Raw genomic sequence first — 19329 nt, 5'->3', positions numbered from 1 at the left:
TCTTTTCTCTTCAGTGTCTGATAATTTCAGCAGTGGCATATCGTACCCAGTGGGCTTGATAGCTCCAGGGCCAATTTGTACCTGAGGTCCAGTGTCATGCTGGCTTACTGGATGGGCGTCCAGGTCACCCCAAATTATGCTGCTATAATGTCTGATTGTTTGTCAAGCCCTCGTGGATAACACTGCCGTCTGCCGCTATACCTGGCAGTCTGATGCTACACACTTTACTGCAGAGGCCGCCTTTTGCCCGCCATCTCCAGTCTTCTCCCCAGCCCATGCCTTTGGCTATATACACAGGCAAGGAATCCTGTTCAGGTCTCTCCTTTATCTTTCCAGTGTCCCTTTGAGGGCTCACATCAATGCATTGATCTCTTTTCCCTCTCCTGGTCCCTTTTATAATCTTTCAACTCCCACCCTGCTCTTTTTAAACAAAAAGCCTGAACTTACATGGCTCTTGCCCTGGGGCGGGGGATTTGGTTACCCCCATCCCACCCTGTCTTTTCTCTCAAAGATTTCTCTCTTCAAATTCAGCTCTGTTTCTTGTCAAAAATTACACCAGAGCCTGTCTATTCAGAGATTCTCAGCTTCCTCTTTAGACTTTGTTCTTATGGGATGGAAGAGGTTGCTGTAGACCTAGGACTAAGGCATTCCCAGAGAAACGGCCCCCACCTAACCTCAGAGACACGCTTGGCCTTCCAGGGACTTCGTTTCCTTTCAGGCCTTTGCTATCTCTTTGAGTGTTCTCTGCCTTTTCTCTGACCGCTCAGGTCCCTCTCACTTCACCTTTTCTAAAGAAGTTTTCACCCTTCAGCCAGTCTATCCTATTTGGATGCAGCGCTGGCAGTCCATGTCAAACTTGTTGGGGTTGGGAAGCCGTTTTGGGGTATTCAAGAAAAAGCTGAATGACCGGTTTGACTGAAGTCAGCAAGAGGAGAAGGAAAAGGAAAGGAAGGGGGGGGGGAACGGGACACAGCCAGCATGAAAAGGTGGGGGTTCAGATCAAGGTGGCAGACGGGGACAGGAAGCAACAAATGAATTTATCAGAAATCAGAGGCTACTATGATAGTGGAACTACCGGGAATTGCCAGCCATCTTGAGGATATTTTGAGCTTCCACTGCAGTTGGGATGGGGGGGGGGATGGGGTGGATTTAAGGTAATCTAATCTAGACAGAGGGGAATGGTGACCCCAGCTGACACTATATGCACCTTATGCACCAATTGCAAGGCTGGTTTGCGGGTCCTTCTGAAGAATGCCGCTCATACAGAAAGCCTTGCAGCTGTCTGTGGAGTAAAGACAGTTTTGTCTGTCATTCATCTATTTACTTTGGGTTTTGCTCCAGCCTAGGTTTTTGAGCAGCCCCGGAGATGGTTCTTTATACATTGTCCTCAGCAAGGATCCATGTTCTCTGGTGCTTTCTTTCCATCCCTCTAGCTAACCCACTGCAGCCTTTTGTTTAATTCTCTCGCTCCTTCTGTTTGAGGGCCATCTTCTAATGTGTGCTTTCCTTTTTGCAGCTCTGGTTTCATGGGCTCAGCTCCGTGTCTTTTGTTTGTTTGTTTTGGCTCTTGTAACTAGTGTGGTAATGACAATCTCCATTTTACGGTAAAAGATTCCTGGTGGCTTAGCAAAAATGCTGTCTTTTGTTCCACAGTATTGGTGAAGAGTCTGTTTAAGCAAAGGGGAAGAGACAAAGAAATGGGGAGAGAGCGAGAGAGGAAGAAAGAAAGGAGGAGGCATCCATCTTTTCGGAAGAATGCACTGAAACATTTCTAGAGGAAATTATGTATTTGAACCATGCTCCAAAATAACCCAGGAAAAGAGTGGGAGGCAGGGAAGGACCTAGGTGTCATGGCTAAACAGTATTGGTCACATTGCAAAGTTCTATAACAAACACATGAAGGTTCAATAGCTATATTGACCCCAAGTTTTGAGGATGTTTGACATTTTGTTACCAAAGGTGTAACTTAAGTGTGTGTATGTGTGTGTGTGTGTGTGTGTGTGTGTGTGTGTGTAACATTTCGGGACATGAGTCATTGGTTCCCACAGTCACCTCAGGTTTCTTGACTGCATGTGACCCTCAGATGATTTCTCAGTTCTTGCTTCCTATTGACTGACTGTCATGCCTTTGTCACTGCTGGCAGGGACAGTCTTCCTCATCTTTGGAGCACAGTACCTAGCATTTTTATCAACTTGAAATGAGCTGAAGGAAATCCCCAGCCCAGGGATGCTCCTTCCCCATTGGCACAACTCTTTCTGGAACTGTGACAGCAGGAGCTCCCGAGTGGAGTCCCGGCACATCTGTGCAGGGTTTTCCTCCCTGAGTGTGAGAGAAGTCCCCGTGGCTTTCTGCACACATGGCCATATCACTATGGGATTTTCTCATCGATCTGGTCCTTTTCTTCTGACAATTCCAGTTTCCTTTCAGATCGAAAGGTAACACTGGACCTGCTGCTTCCAGTGACTTGTAGTTAATAACTCAGGTATGGATGTAAATTAGGACCTTCACTGTATAGTGTGCCTTTGAGCATCTTCTATCTCAGTACATTCTCTTCTCACATCCCTTGGGACACTAGACTCATCTCATCCCATCTTTGTCATTTCTCCCTTCAAACCCAAATCCTTGACATCCCCTGAACTCTTTATGTTGGGATCCATCCCTTGTTTGAGTTGGGGTCCCTGCAGGTAGCATACAGGGAAGTGAACTGCATGAAGGGATAAGAATGAAAACCTGGCACTGATTGACTTGGTCAACCTGGATGAGACTGTGGGGAGTCTAATAAGCAGTTTATTCCCAATGTATTGAAGTCCAGGATAAATTGGAAAAAGTTTCCTGCTGTAATATAATCCCTATTGCACAAGGAAGCATGATTACATTGAACCTCAACTCAGGGTGCATGCCATTTTTTCCAAGAAGATGGGTTCTAGAGATACCAACCTGTACTACCATAAAGGCCAAAGGGTATTGCCTGGTACTGGCCATACAGATAGCATAGAGGTCATTTGGACTATTAGCCACCTTCGGTCCTGGTTGCTGGAGCTTGCGGGAGCCTCTGGCTATAAGGGTCATTTGAATTACTAGCTACCTCTAGTCTTGGTTGTAAGAACTTGATATGACCTAGACCAACAGGCTGTTAATCTCTCCTAATTCTCAACTTTTTGGGTGGAAGAACAGGTTTTTCATCTTTTCCTTTGGAAAGACAATTCTGTGAGCTTAACATTTCTGGTTTTCCTGGAGATCTGTGGGCTCAAGGCCTTCCATGGTTTGCACCCAACAGTTGTTCGTCTCTTACTATTTTTATTCTGGCAGCTTCTACCTTCCTCTCACTACCTTAATATAGCTTTTATGAATCTTAGGGGTCACTTTGACTTCAAGGTTTCAACTGGGGAGACATGTATAATTGCATCCGTTTGACAAGGGTCACAGAGGGTAAGTGGTTTATTTAAGGTTTCAGAATCAGTGAGAGACAGAAGTAGAACCCTGCCTCCTAAACCTTAGAATTTTCTGATAATAGCTCAGAGTACTGGGACCTGGGTTAAGCCTAGGTGGAGTGGTTAGGATTATTTTTTGGACTCATGCTGATATTGACTGAAACCTTGATATTCTCTCCAACAAATTTTCTTATTTCTGAAAAAATCCTAACAATCCGGAGGAGGAAGTAGCTGATCTGTCCCATCACCCCACCAGAGTTTACCAGGTGCCTTAGGCTTCCCAGATAAGACTCAATAGTAGGGCACAGAGTAGCAGGGCATTATGGGTTGGATTGGGACCCTGGGAGGGGGTGTCAAATGTCCCTTTCACAGGAGTCACATCTGAGATATCCTGCATATTAGATATTTCTATTACAATTCATAGTAATATCAAAACTACAGTTATGACATAACAACAAAAGTAATTTTATGGCTGGGGGTCACCACAACATGAGGAACTGTATTAAATGTTCATAGCATTAGGAAGATTGAGAATCACTGCCCTCGGGGATGCTAACTGGAAAGATGATAGGTGATGGTGGGCAAAGCGTGGATCTCCTCCCCTAAGTAGAGAGAAGAGTTGATTGTTGGAGAGTATGATCAACAAAAGGTGCAGAATGGTGGGACAGTGAGTGATAGCCACTGCTGTGAAGCAGGAATGTGACTGTCCCCTACTGTCTCCCAAGCATAAGAAGGAGGTAACCGTGTGGTGGAGTGGTGGGGAAGCTTAGTTATGACAGCCCTTACTTTGCACCATGCCTCTAAAGGGGCCCAGACCAGTATACCATAGTCTCACAATCTCCTCAGGTTAGAGCATCCACCTTCTGGGAGTTTATCAATGACTTTCTACCAAAATAATCTTTGAGGGAAAATATGCTTGCAATCTATTTACCTTCCGTCTTTGATTCCTTGGCAAAAGGAACTGTGTAATCAATTTAATAATTTTTGTCTCTCCTCACCAAACCTCCAAAACAAACTATATATTTATGTAAGAAACTGAGATGAACATTTCAGCATAAGTGAAAATGTCACCATCCTAAGACAAACAAACTGAAAGATGTATTCCTTTGTCTGCATAGAATTTTAGTTTCTGCAAAGCTCAGTGTGCTCTCCCCCCACCCCCACCTTTGTCTGCAGGGAGAACTGAGCCTGTGTGTAATAACTCTGAGTCAGTATTCAGGAGGAGCCCAGGAATGTATTGGATTTATAATTTTGGGAACTTTATTATCCAAAGTAAAAAGGGAAGATACAAAAGTTGTTTTATTTACCAAGCAAGGACAGCAGGCCTACAGGAAGTGTTGGTCATTTCTGTTGAGCTGTCAGATAATGGGAAGGTTGACCAGATGGCTGAATTTTACATCCTGGCCTGTCATTTTCGAGGCTGCTGGATAATGTAGGCCCGCTTCAGGGGAGTGGCCTTCTCCAGGGCAGGTGTGGGCTTTTGATGTGCTGTGTGAACTGCTGCTGGAAATTTATGGTTGAGCTAAGGATGAGAAGGGAAGAAGAAATAGCACACTGGATCCATTGGGTTATACAATATTACAGTAAAAAAAATCAATACAGTTGGCCAGTCACAGTTTTCTTTGCTTTGTCAAGACCTTCCTTCCATGGCACTTTCAGTCCTCAGCCCACAGGAGTATACATGCTACACTGTTGTTTCCTTCGTTAGCATGACATATATAAGTCAAAGTCTTGAACTCATGGTCCTCTGGCCTCAGCTTTTGAAGGGCTGGGATCAGAAGCATGCACCATCACACCAGGCTGTATATTTGTTTTTGTGGTCTTATCTTGAAAAGCAGAAGTGGCGACCCCCATCTGTGGCAGCAGGTGATTCGAGCACTAGTTTATGTAATACAGGGCATTATATTCTAAGAAGGATGTGGCGACCTTAAGGAAAAGTTCTGAGGATGGGACAATTAATTATTTAATTATCAAACTACGAGGAGAAAGACCCTCTGAAAGAAGTTAGAAAACATTTTTCAGTAAAGAGTGGCCCTTCCACCTGGTTCAAACTACACAGCCTGGTGAAGGAACACTGAGGAGCAGCTTACTAGTTTTTAGGTGAAAACGATTTTCATTCGTCAGCTGTGAGGAAGTGCATTCAGATGAACACAGACTGTGTGACTTTCTGACAGTCAGAGAAATTTCCCATCGACCAAAGATCCCCTGGGGTTTATACTCAGCGCAGATTAAGACAGGGAGGGTTTCAGAGCTGCTGAGTGATTTGCACATTATTCCTAGGAAGAGTTTGGACTCAGTGACCTTTGTGTCTCTTCAGTTTTGGGTTTCCAAGCTCATCAATATTGTCCCAAAGTACCTCAAGCAAGACATGGCTGTTAGCCAGCCAGGAAGTGGGGCCTTGGCTTGCTAGGCACTTAATATATCACTATTGAATTTGTCCTTGTTTTGACACTCAAGCTAAATAAAGGGGGAGATAGACTGTTAGGACTCTAAGTAGCACATTGTTTGATGGGGGTCTTCAAAACTAGGGAGAGCGTGTGCCTCCCATATCTTCTCAAGTACCCCTAGCCGAGCTTATTGCAAAGGGCATTGACTTTCATGTGAAATTTGACTCTGAGAAGTCTTTTTTCGATCATTAAATGCACATGTGAACACACATGCATGCACACGCACACACATACACACACACAAAATAGGATTGTGAACACACGCGTGCATGTGTACACACACACACACACAGAGAATAGGATCATGGGAAATTCATAGTGCTTTACTTACAAGTATTTTTCTACTTTGTCTTTTACAATGAGCAGATACAGTATATACTAACTAACCCCAAGGATGGACCCCTGCTGACTTTCCAGCAGAAGGGACCAAAATAATTTAATATCAGCTATAAATGTTGCTTTAAAGTTTGAAAACGAATGGGGGACTTATTTATTTTTTAAGTCAGAGCAATTATCATTAGTGTATATGTGTTTTGCAGTATGGTAAGAAAGAGTATTGTGTTTTCTTTTTCTTTTGACGTTAGAGACTAAAAGAAATTTTGTGGGGGGGCGGGGTCACTAACTTTAGTGGTTTGTTTCCAGAGTGGGTGTTTTTAGCTTCATTTAAAACAGATGGGTTATTTCAGGTTGACTTTATTTTATTTTATTTTATTTTTTTTGGTTTTTCGAGACAGGGTTTCTCTGTGGCTTTGGAGCCTGTCCTGGAACTAGCTCTTGTAGACCAGGCTGGCCTCGAACTCACAGAGATCCGACTGCCTCTGCCTCCCGAGTGCTGGGATTAAAGGCGTGCGCCACCACCGCCTGGCTTCAGGTTGATTTTAAATCACAGTAAAAAAAAAAAGTCACAGGCAGGAAGGACAACCTGGCAAGTTAGCGAAGGTCAAATGTGAGGTAAAGGGAGCAGGAAAACAAAGGGAGCCTCTACTAGAACTGCAGTCTGGGTGATCAGTTGGGATGAGAAGGGCCAAGACAGGAAGTTGGGACAGGAAGGAGAACTCCACAGTTGTCATTGTCCTTTAGGTATGAGAGGCAATGGGGGGGCTAGGAAACCAGAAGAGAGGGACAGCACCAGAGCCCCTTGTCTCTGCTAAGCATGGATTTGTTAGTGGACATGTCCTAGATCACCTTCAATAACTCAAGGGCTTCATTTCTGGGGGTTGTTTTAAAAATCATGGTAACATAGGATATAAAATTGATCATTTTACCTATTTATAAAAGTATTTTGCAGTTCAGTAACATTAAATATGTTCATATTGCTGTACCATCCCCACTGCTACTCAACTAAATCTTGATCTCCCAACCGAAACATGGTACCCCTTAAACAACACTCTTTGTCTTAGTTAACCAAAAGCGGCTTAGGGAGGAAAGGGTTTACTTCATCATCTGCCTCCAGCTTAGTCGGTCACTGAAGGAAGTCAAAACAGGAACCCAAGCAGGGCAGGAACAGGGAAGCAGGAGCTGTTGCAGAGGCGTCAGAGGGGATGCTTTTACTGGCTTGCTCCCTATGGAGCAACCTGCTATATTATAGCACCCAGGACGACCAGGCCAGACATGGCTCTGTCCACAGTGAGCTGGGCCCTCCTGCATTAATCATCAATCAAGAAAACACATCACAGACCTATCTGGAAGGAGAGTCGGTTTTCTTTAGGGATGTCATATCTGGTAGGTCAGCCATGCTCTAAGGGATGGGTCTACACTCAAGAGCATCTGGGCAGCACAAATTAGACTTGATGGGGTTAAAAACAAAGACACAAAATTGGGTAGGTTCTGAGAGGGCCTGGGGAAGAAGAGTGGACACAATTCAAATGCACTGTACGAAATCCTCAAAGAATGAACACAATAGTTTAAACAAGTGTTAAACTAAAAGTGTGTATGTGTGTGTGTAGGTCAGCATCAGAGTTTCATGGCAACTTTTAATACTACAATGGCAGTATAGTTAAGTTCTCTTTGACATATCCCTGTCCCAGTCAGCAGGAACATTCTGGTGGAGAAGTGTCATGGTTGCAACAGAGAGTCTTAAACTCTCTTCCAGCCAGATGTGCTGGGGCACACCTGTAATCCCAGCATTTGGGGCGGTGGTGTCAGGAGGACCAGGAGTCTGAGGCTAGCCAGGGCTACAGGAAACCAGGGTCTTTGCTGTGGATTATTTGTCTTTGAAGGTACAGAGATTAGATAATCAAAACCGAACTGGAAACAAAAAGAAGTCAGCTTTTAGAATATGGTCTACAACCATCTATATTTTTGTTTAGCATCTTATCTTGGGAAAGTTCTAGAGTTTTAATCAATGGTTATTGCAAAGGGATAGTGTTAGTAGAATAAAACTTACTTCTTGTCTGAGCCACTAAGGTAACAGCACTAACAGAACACAAGAGGAAGAATTCAAGGTTGAGGGGTGTGTGTGTGTGTGTGTGTGTGTGTGTGTGTGTGTGTGTGTGTGCATTTTGCCTCCTGGCTTCATTACAGGGGTGACACTAAACATGAAAACATGAGAGAGATTCCTGTGTTGAGAATTTTCCTTCCTTGTAGACACCTGTGAGTTCAAAACCCCTATTTTTAGTTTCAGGGAAGGCAGCCAGCATAAGAGGTCTGCTCAAAGCATGTCTGCCTGGAAGTCTGAAGTAAACCCGAGAGGGAAGGAGACCCAGGGCAGGTTCTGCTTTTGAGGCTGAAGTGTGGTGGTCTGAGCGGATGCCAGCTCATCCATCCATCTTCCCCGGCTGTTAATTTTCGACTCCAGGGTTGGCGCTTACATTTCCACAGCCTATTAAGCAAAGCACTCAAAGCGATACACACACTCCACATCAGTGACATTCAAGGACACTCCGAGGGAGATGAGGGAGATGTTAATCTGTGGTAGGAGAGGATCCCTCCTAATTTCACAGATGCCTTTGATAGTTTTCCTTCCTAAGACCCCATTTCACAGGCAGCTGGGCAACTTTGGCCAGAGGATGACCCAATGCCTGGTGATTTGGAAAATGTCACTGAAGTTTAATCAGACACCAATGTCACACACCTCTACAAAACATAAACATTGTTAATGTTTAATCAGATACCTTTGTGTGCTGAGAACTCAACTCAAAAATGTATCTCCCCGCACCCCCCCCCCACCGTCTTAAAAAGAAAAGTTAAGAAACCATAAATCTTTGAGGAACGTTATGATATCTTGAAAGTCAACTTGCCTTTGAAAGTGACTGGCAGAAGTTAGCCACGGCCAGCACAGAAAGCATCTGGGTCACACAACGCCTTTTCTACAGTGACATCAGGCAATGTGTGCAGCCACTGCATAGTGGGAATATTCTGTGTCGGGGGTGGCGAGGTGGGTGGGGAGAGCTGATGGAGAGGCAGAGGAGCAGCAGCAGCAGAGTGGGGTGAGAGAAACCAGTCTGTGTGGAAAACAGTGGGAGGAGAATGTTCAGGCAGCTCTTCACCTAGATTAATCCAGTTCCATCTCCCTGGGGGGTGTTTCCAATCTCCCAAGTCTTAAACCCTGTCATTGGTAGTCAAATGACTGAATGGTTGGTGAAGCCTTGCAGGAAGTAGTCGTGTTAGACTGTTACAAAATCAAGGTCAGGAACGTAGTGGGCTCTTGGGACTCAACTTAACTAGCCTAACGTGAGAAAGAATGTTAGCAAATACAAAATCTATGCTCCTCAATTATACTACCGCATTTCTTCTGACCAATAGTTAGGTCTTCATGATCATGTATAGTATGGGGGAGGAACCACTTTAACACAAGAGGAAAACATCAAAAATATATAAATCTCTTTTTCTATTTTTGGTTTGGGACAGGGTCTATCTATGTAGTCCTAACTGTCCTGGAACTGGCTATGTAGACCAGACTGGCCTTGAACTCATGGAGATCCATCTGCCTCTGCCTCCCAACTGTTAGGAATAAAAGTTTTGTGACACCATATCCTATAGATGAATTTTTATTCTTATGTGCCCTGTGTATATACAAGTGCAATGGAAGACAAAAAAGGTAGTTGCCTCAAAAAGGGATGGGTGGATTCCAATAGAGGATACCTGGTACCCTCTTTTGGTCTCTGTGTACACACATAAGACCATATAGACACACAGACACAGTCACACAGACAGACAGATACACATCACAGAAAAAGGGCGGGGGGCATGACTCTTTCTAGAGCTGTGTTGCTGCTCCTCAAATCCTGATTGTGGCAACACAATACTTCAAAGTGTGGCCCCTTGGCACACTGAAACCACACACTGAGAAAGCCTAGTAGGCGGTGGGTGCAGGAGGGGCTCCCACTGAAGCCCTCTTTCTACCCAAAGACCAGACCCTCCAGGACATTCTCTGCTGCTGTGAATCTCTGTCCCAGATATCTGAGAGCCAAGAAACGGATGCAGACCTCAGGAAGGGAGGCAAGAGCTGACCCACACACAGAGCGCAGAGCAGACTTGGTAGCAGGCTATCGGCCATTCTTCTAGCCATTCAGTCCCCTGAAAGTGATTCATATTCTGTGTCACTCACGTTCTCCACGTCCTTTCCCTTTATGCTGCAAGGGTGTATGCTCCTACTCTGTGCTGGGCTCTTGGACATTCACTTTTCTGTTTAGCTCCTGGGCCTGCAATAAACTTCTAGTCCGTTCCCTGCTGATCTGTCTACTGGTTTATTTCAGAATAATTGCTGATTCTCAGTAGTGTGGGAGAGAAGCCGGAAATACCCTTACAACTTCAAGTCCTTGCTAAACAGAGGCAACACCATCCTGTTTGTTCAGTCGGTGGGTGAGCAGAAGAAAGAGGGTGGCCCCTCTTTATCACCCTTAGGATCCATGCACTTGCTTTGTGAAAATAGAACAAGGGAGCATAAAGTTTACCTACAGAGTTTGGTAGGGATAGGGATGGGGAGTAAAGATGGGGGGACAAGCATGGATGGACAGACAGATGGATGAAGGATGGGTGAATGGGGTTGGGGATGCGACCAACTGCAGAGTCCCAAACCCCAAATTGCTGTTTGCTCAATATGACTTTTTTTTTGCACTATTTGAGCTACTTGGGATAAATTCAAGCTCTAGAAGGAAAAATAGTACTGGTTTTACCCTCTTTAAACATGTTTTACTAGACAAACCCAGCTGGTGTCTGGCTGCCTTCAGCCCTTAAACACTCAGCCCTCCACTACCCACCATGGCCACAAATCAAATATTTCCTGTGGAGATGCTGAGGTACAGAAGAAGGGTCCCGGCATACCATGCTGCCGTTTGTAAAAAACAAGCTGGTCCCTGAGAAATATCTGGGAGGACAAATGAAAAGTTCTACAGACTCAGCATCATGACGCTCACTTCATCATCCCCTACCTTGTTTTGAAGTGATTTATTAATAGACACTTCAGGGATTTGGGAGAATCTCTAAATGAAACAGTTCTTCTCATTTAAACTATTTTATGTGTCTCTAACTGAGAACAGATCGATTTCTTCCGCAAGGACATCAAACTCAGGGGCTGGAAAAATCTCAGCTAGTCGTCTGCCGGCTCACAGGAGCCACCCGATCCACTGGGCAAATACAGAGTCAGAGTTTTATGTGAGTCGCTGCATGGATGGCTCACCTTGTCCAGTGTGTCGTTCAGAGCATCCAGCATCTGGATTTTGGCAGCGTTTGTGACGGCACTGTGAAGATGAAAAGGGTCTTTAAATAAGAGCCAAAGCTTGGGGCTGGGGATGTAGCTCAGTGGTTGGTAGAGTGTGGACCTGGTTTATACAGACCCTAGATTCAATCCCCAGCACCACCCCCACAAAGTGACTTATTGGGATGGGGAGATGTTACAGTCAGTAAAGTGCTTGATAGACCTGCGTTTGATCTATAAACCCACAGGGAAGAAACAAGAAAAGCCAGGTATGGAGGTGTCATGCTAGCACTGGGGAGGTAAAGAAAGGGGCTTGCTGGCCAGCCAGCCCTGCCTATTTGGTGGCCCAGGCCAGTGAGACAGCCTGTAATTAAAAAAGGCAAATTGTTTCTGAGGAACAATACTGGAGCTGTCATCTGCTCTCTGTATATGCATACACACACACACACATACACAAACACACACACACAAACACACATACAAATTATACACACACATACACAGACACACACATACACAAACACATACCCAAGTTTTGTGTTTTTTCAAAATACCGCTGCTGAAGAGGTTAAATGATTCCTGCAGGTTTATACTGTGCTCAGCAACACCTAGAGAACAACATTCTGTCTCCATGTCCACGTGTGCCACACCACGCTTTGTAAACCAAGTTCTTACTATAACTGATTTTTAGCTTTGCACTGGCATATACTATGCACACATAAAATGCACATACTGTAAGCCTATAGTTCATGGATTCATGAACTAAAACACTTGTCAAATCAGTGACCTTTGGGAATAACCAGTTCCCTGCAAAGACCACCAGTTCTGTCTTTGGATTTCATACAGTAAGCCATGACAACATGTGTTCTCTGTGTCTACCTTCTTTCTCTCTGGTCAGGCTATGTTATAGGAAGGTTTCATTCAGGCCCAAGTCCACAGTGCAGTGTCTTACACAAACTCTGTGCTTGGTGAATTTATTTTCTGGATTGTTTGTGTTGGTTGCTAGAAGCTATTAGGGATCCAGACCAATGATTATGAGAGAAGTCTCTCCTGTGTTTAAAAAACTGTTCTGTAGCTGGGTGGTGGTGGCACCTGCCTTTATTCCCAGTGCTCAGGAGGCACAGGCAGGCATATCTCTGCTCTATAGAGAGAGTTTCAGGAAAGCCAGAGCTACACAGAGAAACCCTGCCTCAAAACATAAAAAGCATACAAACAAACAAAAAAAAACTGTTCTGTAAGAAGTGGTTGTCAGGAAAGTAGACCTGGAGGATTCTATGCTCAGTGGGGGTCGGGGGGGGGGGAGAGTCACAATGAAGGGGAATCTATGGACCTGTCATGGGTTCTCAGACATGGTATAAGACTTGTTACTAGTGGAAATCTACCAGTAGTTCATTCTTTCATTCGTGTGTGAAATCCTTTATAAAAATCCCTGCCGCATACTGGGGAAAAAAATCTTTGAAGAGTAATTTAAAAATAACTTTACTTGGGGGCTGGGAAGATGGTTCAGTGGAGAACGATTGAGGACACCTGATGGAAACTTTGGGTCTCCACATGTGGGAGCATGCATGCACATAAACACTACACACACGCACATACACACACACACGCACATACACACACACACGCACATACACACACATACACGCATATACACACACACACACACGCACATACACACACACGCACATACACACACACACGCATATACACACACACAAACACACACACACACATAAACACGGCCAATAATTTGATATGAAAAGGACAAAGAAATTACGTCTGTTTCCCTCCACATTTTCTCTGTGAGACTTAAGCAGGTTTTCTGAGCATCCCTTAAACAATTCCTTTTGAATCACTCATAGAGCTCCTCATTGGGCTACTTGGAGGAACCGGGTCAGTGTGTTCATTTCTTTTCGAAATACACTCATAGTCCTAGTCCTTAAGCTAGTCTTCAGTCCATGTGTGTATAGGATACACCAGCTCTGACCTCTAACCTTATAATGTCAAGGTCATGGTAGAAGAAGGAGGGAGGAAAACAACCCCAGTGTTGGTATGCTTTCAAGCTTGGTCATAGTTACAGTTTCAGTCATTGTGATAAACACCATGGCCATAAGCAATGTGGGGAGGAAAGGGTTAGTTTCCTCTTACATTTCCAGGTAACAGTCCATCACTGAGGAAACTCCGGACTGGCTCAGTGGTTAAAAGCACTGACTGCTTTTCCGGAGGTCCTGAGTTCAATTTCCAGCCACCACACGGTGGCTCACAACCATCTATAATGGGATCTGATGCCCTGATGCCCTCTTCTGGTGTGCAGGGATACATGCAGATGGAGAAACTTATACCAAAAACAAATAAACATAAATAAATAAAATAATAAAAAAAAAGAAACTCAAGCAGGGCAGGAACCTGGAGACAGGTACTGAAGCAGAGGCCATGGAGGGATGCTGCGAATTGGCTAGCTTCTCTTAGGGAGCTGGGCCATCCCGTATCAGTCATGAAGGAAGAGAATGTCCCACAGGCTTGCTTACAGGCCTATCTGGTGGGGGCATCTTCTTTACTGCGCTTTCCTCTTCCCAAGTGACTGTGTCATTTGTGTTGTGCCTGTGTCAAGTTGACATAAAACTAGCCAGCGCACAGTGACTATTTTCTTAAATTAAGTGAATGGAAATTTCAAAATTTTAAGAGGCAGTTATTCTTTATTCATATCATAGAGCACGCTATGAGAAAGGCCAGAGGAGGTGCAGTATTTTAAAAAAAATAAGATGAATGGATGATCTTTGGGGTCGGATGCATTTAGGACCACTTTAGGAGGCAGCTGGGTGGCTGCAGAAAGGAGAATAGGTAGGGTGTAATGGGGAAACGCTCCAGTTGGTACCCCAGAACCAATACTCATCGTGATCCTCGCCTCTACCCATGCCTGGCTGCCTCCCCCGAAATTCTTGGGGGCCTTCGTTTGTCCCTGAATAACTTCTGGGAGCAGAACCATAAGCGATCCCTACCTTGTTTTCTCCAGTCCTGTTTTTTTGGTGTGTCTTTCCAAAACGCCCATCTCTTGTTTCTTGGAAATCCGCATCCCTCCAGCTTTCACTGGAACAATAAGCAGGCGTGCACATGAGAACAGCTTTGTTTTTCAGACAGGACTCCCATCTAACATGAGTTTCCAGATTGACATAGAAAAAACACTTTTATCTAAACAACAGAATTAAAGAAAAAGAAAATCTAAGGAAACCAGGGCAGGGAGCAGGGAAGGCCTGGGGTTAGCTTTATTCTGCTCAGAGAGGTGGAAACGGTTGAAAAGGCAGAAGGTCACGCCTTAGACTTAGGAAGAATAACAACAACACACTCCCTTAGGCATTTAGCTGAAAAACAGGTTTTGTTTTTTGTCCCTTGTTATCAAACCAATTACATCCTTCAAGATAGCAACCCGTAATTACAATGTGACCCCTCTGTTTTCCCACAAGATTAAAGCTTTTTGCAGGGCTTGCACTTTTGTTTTTTCAACGGAAGCTTTCAAATGTCAGATTCGGAGAGATGAGCCAAATTTCAGGGTGTTCACAGACATTTAACTCAAATGAAGGGCTCTGAATTCCAGGGGATAGCCACCTTCATCTCAGACCCCAAACCTCCATGTTGGCTAAGCTCTGAGGTTCTAATGAGTAATTAAATTGTATTAATAGTCACGCCATTCAAGAGTTCAATTAGTGTTAATTAGGCTACAGACGACCTAAAAGCAATTCAAGTGTTTAACAGTGTCAGCTGAAATCAGCGTTGGAGAAGAAACAGCCCGCTTCAGATTGCAAGTCACAACAAATACTTCCCTCCTTTCTCAGAAACATCACGCATCTAAAATCTGACATGCTCAAATGAAAAGTGGCTACGGGGATGTTGATTTGTTTGAACCTGATAAATTCTCTTCGTGAAAACTCCACTTGGGCAATTCTCTAAAACTAATTCCAGGGTGGAGAATAAAGAAAGCCTGCGTCTCAAGCTGACTTTATCACTCTTCTTATACATATTAATATTGAAGTGCAGAAGGTGCACAGATCAGGACACATGAAAAGATTTGTGACTCCCTGCCACCATCTCTTTCCAGCCTGCAGACAATCTCCCGGGACACTGCTAAATTCCAAGTTCCGAGTTCCTAGTTTTCACCAACAGATGTTATTAGACACATTCTTTGTTTTAAATGGTAGAATAAGATACTAACTGTTCTATTATCTGATTTATTCCCTCCCTTCCCCCTGCCTTAACCACACATTTTATAGGATGTTCCGCATTTCTCTGTCATTATTCTACATAACTCCATCCTTACTCTTCTCCTCCTCTTCTCCTTTCCCTTCTTCTCCCCGGCCCCAAGACAGGGTTTCTCTGTGTAGCTCTGGCGGTCCTGGCACTCGCTCTGTAGACCAGGCTGGCCCCGAACTCACAGAGATCCTCCTGCCTCTGCCTTCAGAGTGCTGGATTAAAGGCATGCGCCACCACTGCTCAGTGTGTCTTTCTTCTTAATATCTGTTTTTCAATTCTATATGAAAACGTTCTGTGTTGACTTGGCCACTTTGCCAATGCTAAGTGTCTCGCTCGTTTCATAAACAGAGCTGCGGTGAGTATCCTTTTTATACACAGTGTCGTACAGGCACACGGCTATCTGTGCATTGTATTTCTAGAAGTGACTTTGCTTCGTGTATTTGGGATTTTCTTAAATCTGGCTGAACTGGCCCTCACAGAGGTTACACTAGTTGACAGTCTCACCAGCTGCCATGGTAGCAATTCTTTCTCCAGGCAAGGAGCTAGACAAGGTTGTGTTTTATCAACTAATAAGCTGAAGATTAGAATTGTAACGGGCATGGAGAATCTGTCTTGGGTCCTGTAAGTAAGTAACTGGAAGCAGGATGGAAGCCCAGCATCCCGGCCTTCATTTTGTGCTGTTGCCTTCATCTGGGTCACCTGCCTGCCTTATGCCTAGGTCTTAGAAAGTGGGAGGAGCCAGATGGCTTGGTTGGGGTAAGAAAATGGCTTCACATGATCCTTCCTGACTCTCCTTGTATTTAAACCTAACGCTTGGACTGGGACCAGAGACAGGGATCTGCACTAAGAGTGCTTGCGATCTTGGGGAGAACTGGTTCGGTCCCAGCAGCCACACTAGCTCAGTCACCTGGGTCGCTCATAGCCTTTTCTGGACTCACACATACATACATTAATATAAAAAATAATAAAAAAATAATAAGCCTCAGGCTCATGCCAGGGCCTGGAAGATGAAGTTGGGGTCCCTGGATCTTTGTCTGTTCCTTTTCCTGAAGCACACGGATCAAACCTCTTCTCTACTTTTGATCACTGCTCATGTCTTTAACTGGCATTTTGGGGACAATGGCCAAACTTAGCTACTTGGGGCTGCCAGGCTTTTGTCCCCAAACTCCAGGTTACAGTATCTCGTTGCTTTAATTTGCATTTCCTTTTTGTTATTACAGCTTAAGCCTGTTTTAGAAGGGTGTTTGTGTTTTCTTTTCCATGACTTTTGTCCATCCCCCCCCCCCCCACACACACACTAGATTACTAGTCTCTCATCTCTTTCTTACTGAATTTTAGGAGCAGTTTGTGAAATGCAAAGTGATTAATTGTACCAGTTACTGCTTTTTTCCTCATTGATAATATCTGCCCATTGCAAACCTTTATTGTTCTTACGTAAGCTTGTCAGTCTCATGTGGTTTCATTAGGAAATGGGATTTTTGCTGACCATTTTCTGCTGTCTTCTAGACGTTCAGTGGCTTCATCTTGTGAAGCCAGGCTCCAGCTACACCCATATATCCTTGGTCCTTTAATGATACACTTGATGCAAGTCATAAGGAAGAGGCAACTTTGTCTTGCTTTGTTTTGAGGCTGTTGAGACTGGATTTTGCTATGAACCCAGGACTCCCTGTATAGCCCAAGCTGCCCTCAGACTCCAAGTTCTCATGCCTCTACCACCCATGGGCTGCAGTTACAGGCACACACCACACACCTGGTTTGATGTAAGATTGTTTTAGTTGATCCAAATATTGAAAATTAATCTTTTCCTTGTCAATTTGAAATTCACCTTTACTGTACACTGAGTTCTTAGACATATATGTATACACACACACACACACACACACACACACATATATATATATATACAAACATTATTATCTCTGGTAGGTTTCTGTTGCTGTGAAGGGACACCATGACCATGGCAACTCTTATAAATAAAACATTTTATTGGGATGGCTCTCTGTAGCAAGCTTTTTCGTTGGGACCTCCAGCTCACATATAACAACGTGGAGACTTGTTATTAATTACAAAAGCTCACCCTTAGCTTAGGCTTATCCTGCTAGCTCTTATAACTTAAGTTAAGCCATTTATATTAATCTATATTCTTCCATGTGGCATTACCTTTCTTCCATCTTGTACCTCCTGTTTCTTCTCCATATCTTGCTGGCTAATTTCCTTTCTTCTTCCCAGAGTTCTCTCTCTTCCCAGAAGTCCTACCTCTACTCTCCTGCCTAACTATTAGCCGTTCAGGATTTTCTTATCCCAGTCATGGCAATACCTCTTTATATCATACAGTGTACAAATATCCCACAATAGCTCGCTTACAGTTTCAGAGGTTTCCTCCATTATCATCATGACAGGGAGCATGGCGGTGTGCATGCAGGCAAGGTGTTGAAGCTGGGAGTCCTACATCTTGCAGGCAACAGGAAGTTAACTGACTGTCACACCGAGGGAAGCTTGAGCAAGAGACCTCAAAGCTGCCCCAATGGTGATATACTTTCTACAACAAGGCCATACCTCCTAAAAGTGTCATTCTCTTTGGGGACCATTTTTTTTCAAACCACCACATATACATATATATGGGAGTATATAAGAGTGTGTCAAAACATGTACATCTATGAGTATTTCTGAACTTTCTGTTCAATTAATTTGTACAGATACCCCTATATTGACAGTTCATCTTGTGACATTTTATTTAAAGAATTTTAAGATCTATTGTTATTTTAAAAATTTCTCAGTTCCCTACAAATTCTTTTTTTTTTTTTTTTGTATTTCTACAAATTTTTTTGAGACAGGGTTTCTCTGTGACTTTGGAGCCTGTCCTGGAGCTAGCTCTTATAGACCAGGCTGACCTTGAACTCACAGAGATCCACCTGCCTCTGCCTCCCAAGTGCTGGAATTAAAGACATGCACCACCACTCAGCTCAGCTAATTTCCTATAAATTCTTGTTGATATATTTTAATTATTTTTAATTGATAAGATTTTTCTTTTGAGATACAGTATTACTGTGTTTTCCAGGGTTGCCTTGAATTTGTGGCTTTCCTACATTAACCTCCTGAGAACTGAGATTATATCACCTCACTTGGGTAAATTTATGGATATTGTTAAAGAGGAAAATTTACGTCATTATACTCCTGGTGGCTCTGTATTTGAGAATATGTGTGGTTTTCTATTGTTTACCTCTTCTGAGCCCCTTGGAAATTTGTGCAGATTAATTTTGTAGGCTTATGCTTAGGTTCCCCTTTAGTAAGCATTTTATCTTTGTTGATATTGCTATTGTAAATCAGGTCTACTCTTCATGCCCAAACTACAAACTTGACCCTGAAAAGTTTAGCTGAATATCAGTAAGTTTATTGTAATTAATTTTATACTTAAGTTGTAGCAAATTCTATTATTGCTTATTATAACTTTCTATAGGTTTTCTAGGTGAAAACTATAATTTACAAAGAATAATATGTCTCCTTTAGAAAAAATGTGGTTATTGTGGACTTTTTTTTTTTTTTTTTTTTTTTACTGGGTTTTTTTTTG

The 19329-nt window shown here is 43.6% G+C and overlaps 1 protein-coding gene across 2 annotated transcripts in view; it reads right to left on the bottom strand.

The window, feature by feature from the left end:
- Positions 1–4682: 4682 nt before the first annotated feature.
- Dapl1 (death associated protein like 1) overlaps positions 4683–19329 on the bottom strand; it is a 19395-nt gene continuing 4748 nt past the window's right edge. The window contains exons 2-4 of one of the 2 annotated variants that reach the window (XM_005346441.3): positions 14516–14603; positions 11499–11559; positions 4683–4953 (exon numbers count right to left, since the gene is read on the bottom strand). In XM_005346441.3, coding sequence (XP_005346498.1) covers positions 4840–4953; positions 11499–11559; positions 14516–14603 — 263 coding nt within the window. In that variant the 3' untranslated portion in view covers positions 4683–4839. Of the gene's footprint in view, positions 4954–9123; positions 9322–11498; positions 11560–14515; positions 14604–19329 lie in introns of those variants that run through there. The other variant, XM_026778754.1, reaches the window with a different exon arrangement.

Source organism: Microtus ochrogaster, chromosome 4 (genome assembly GCF_000317375.1).
Source record: "Microtus ochrogaster isolate Prairie Vole_2 chromosome 4, MicOch1.0, whole genome shotgun sequence".
In the NCBI taxonomy this organism is placed as follows: Eukaryota; Metazoa; Chordata; class Mammalia; order Rodentia; family Cricetidae; genus Microtus; species Microtus ochrogaster.
Note: the sequence above shows the minus strand (reverse complement) of the source record. Positions and strands in the feature narration are given on the sequence as shown.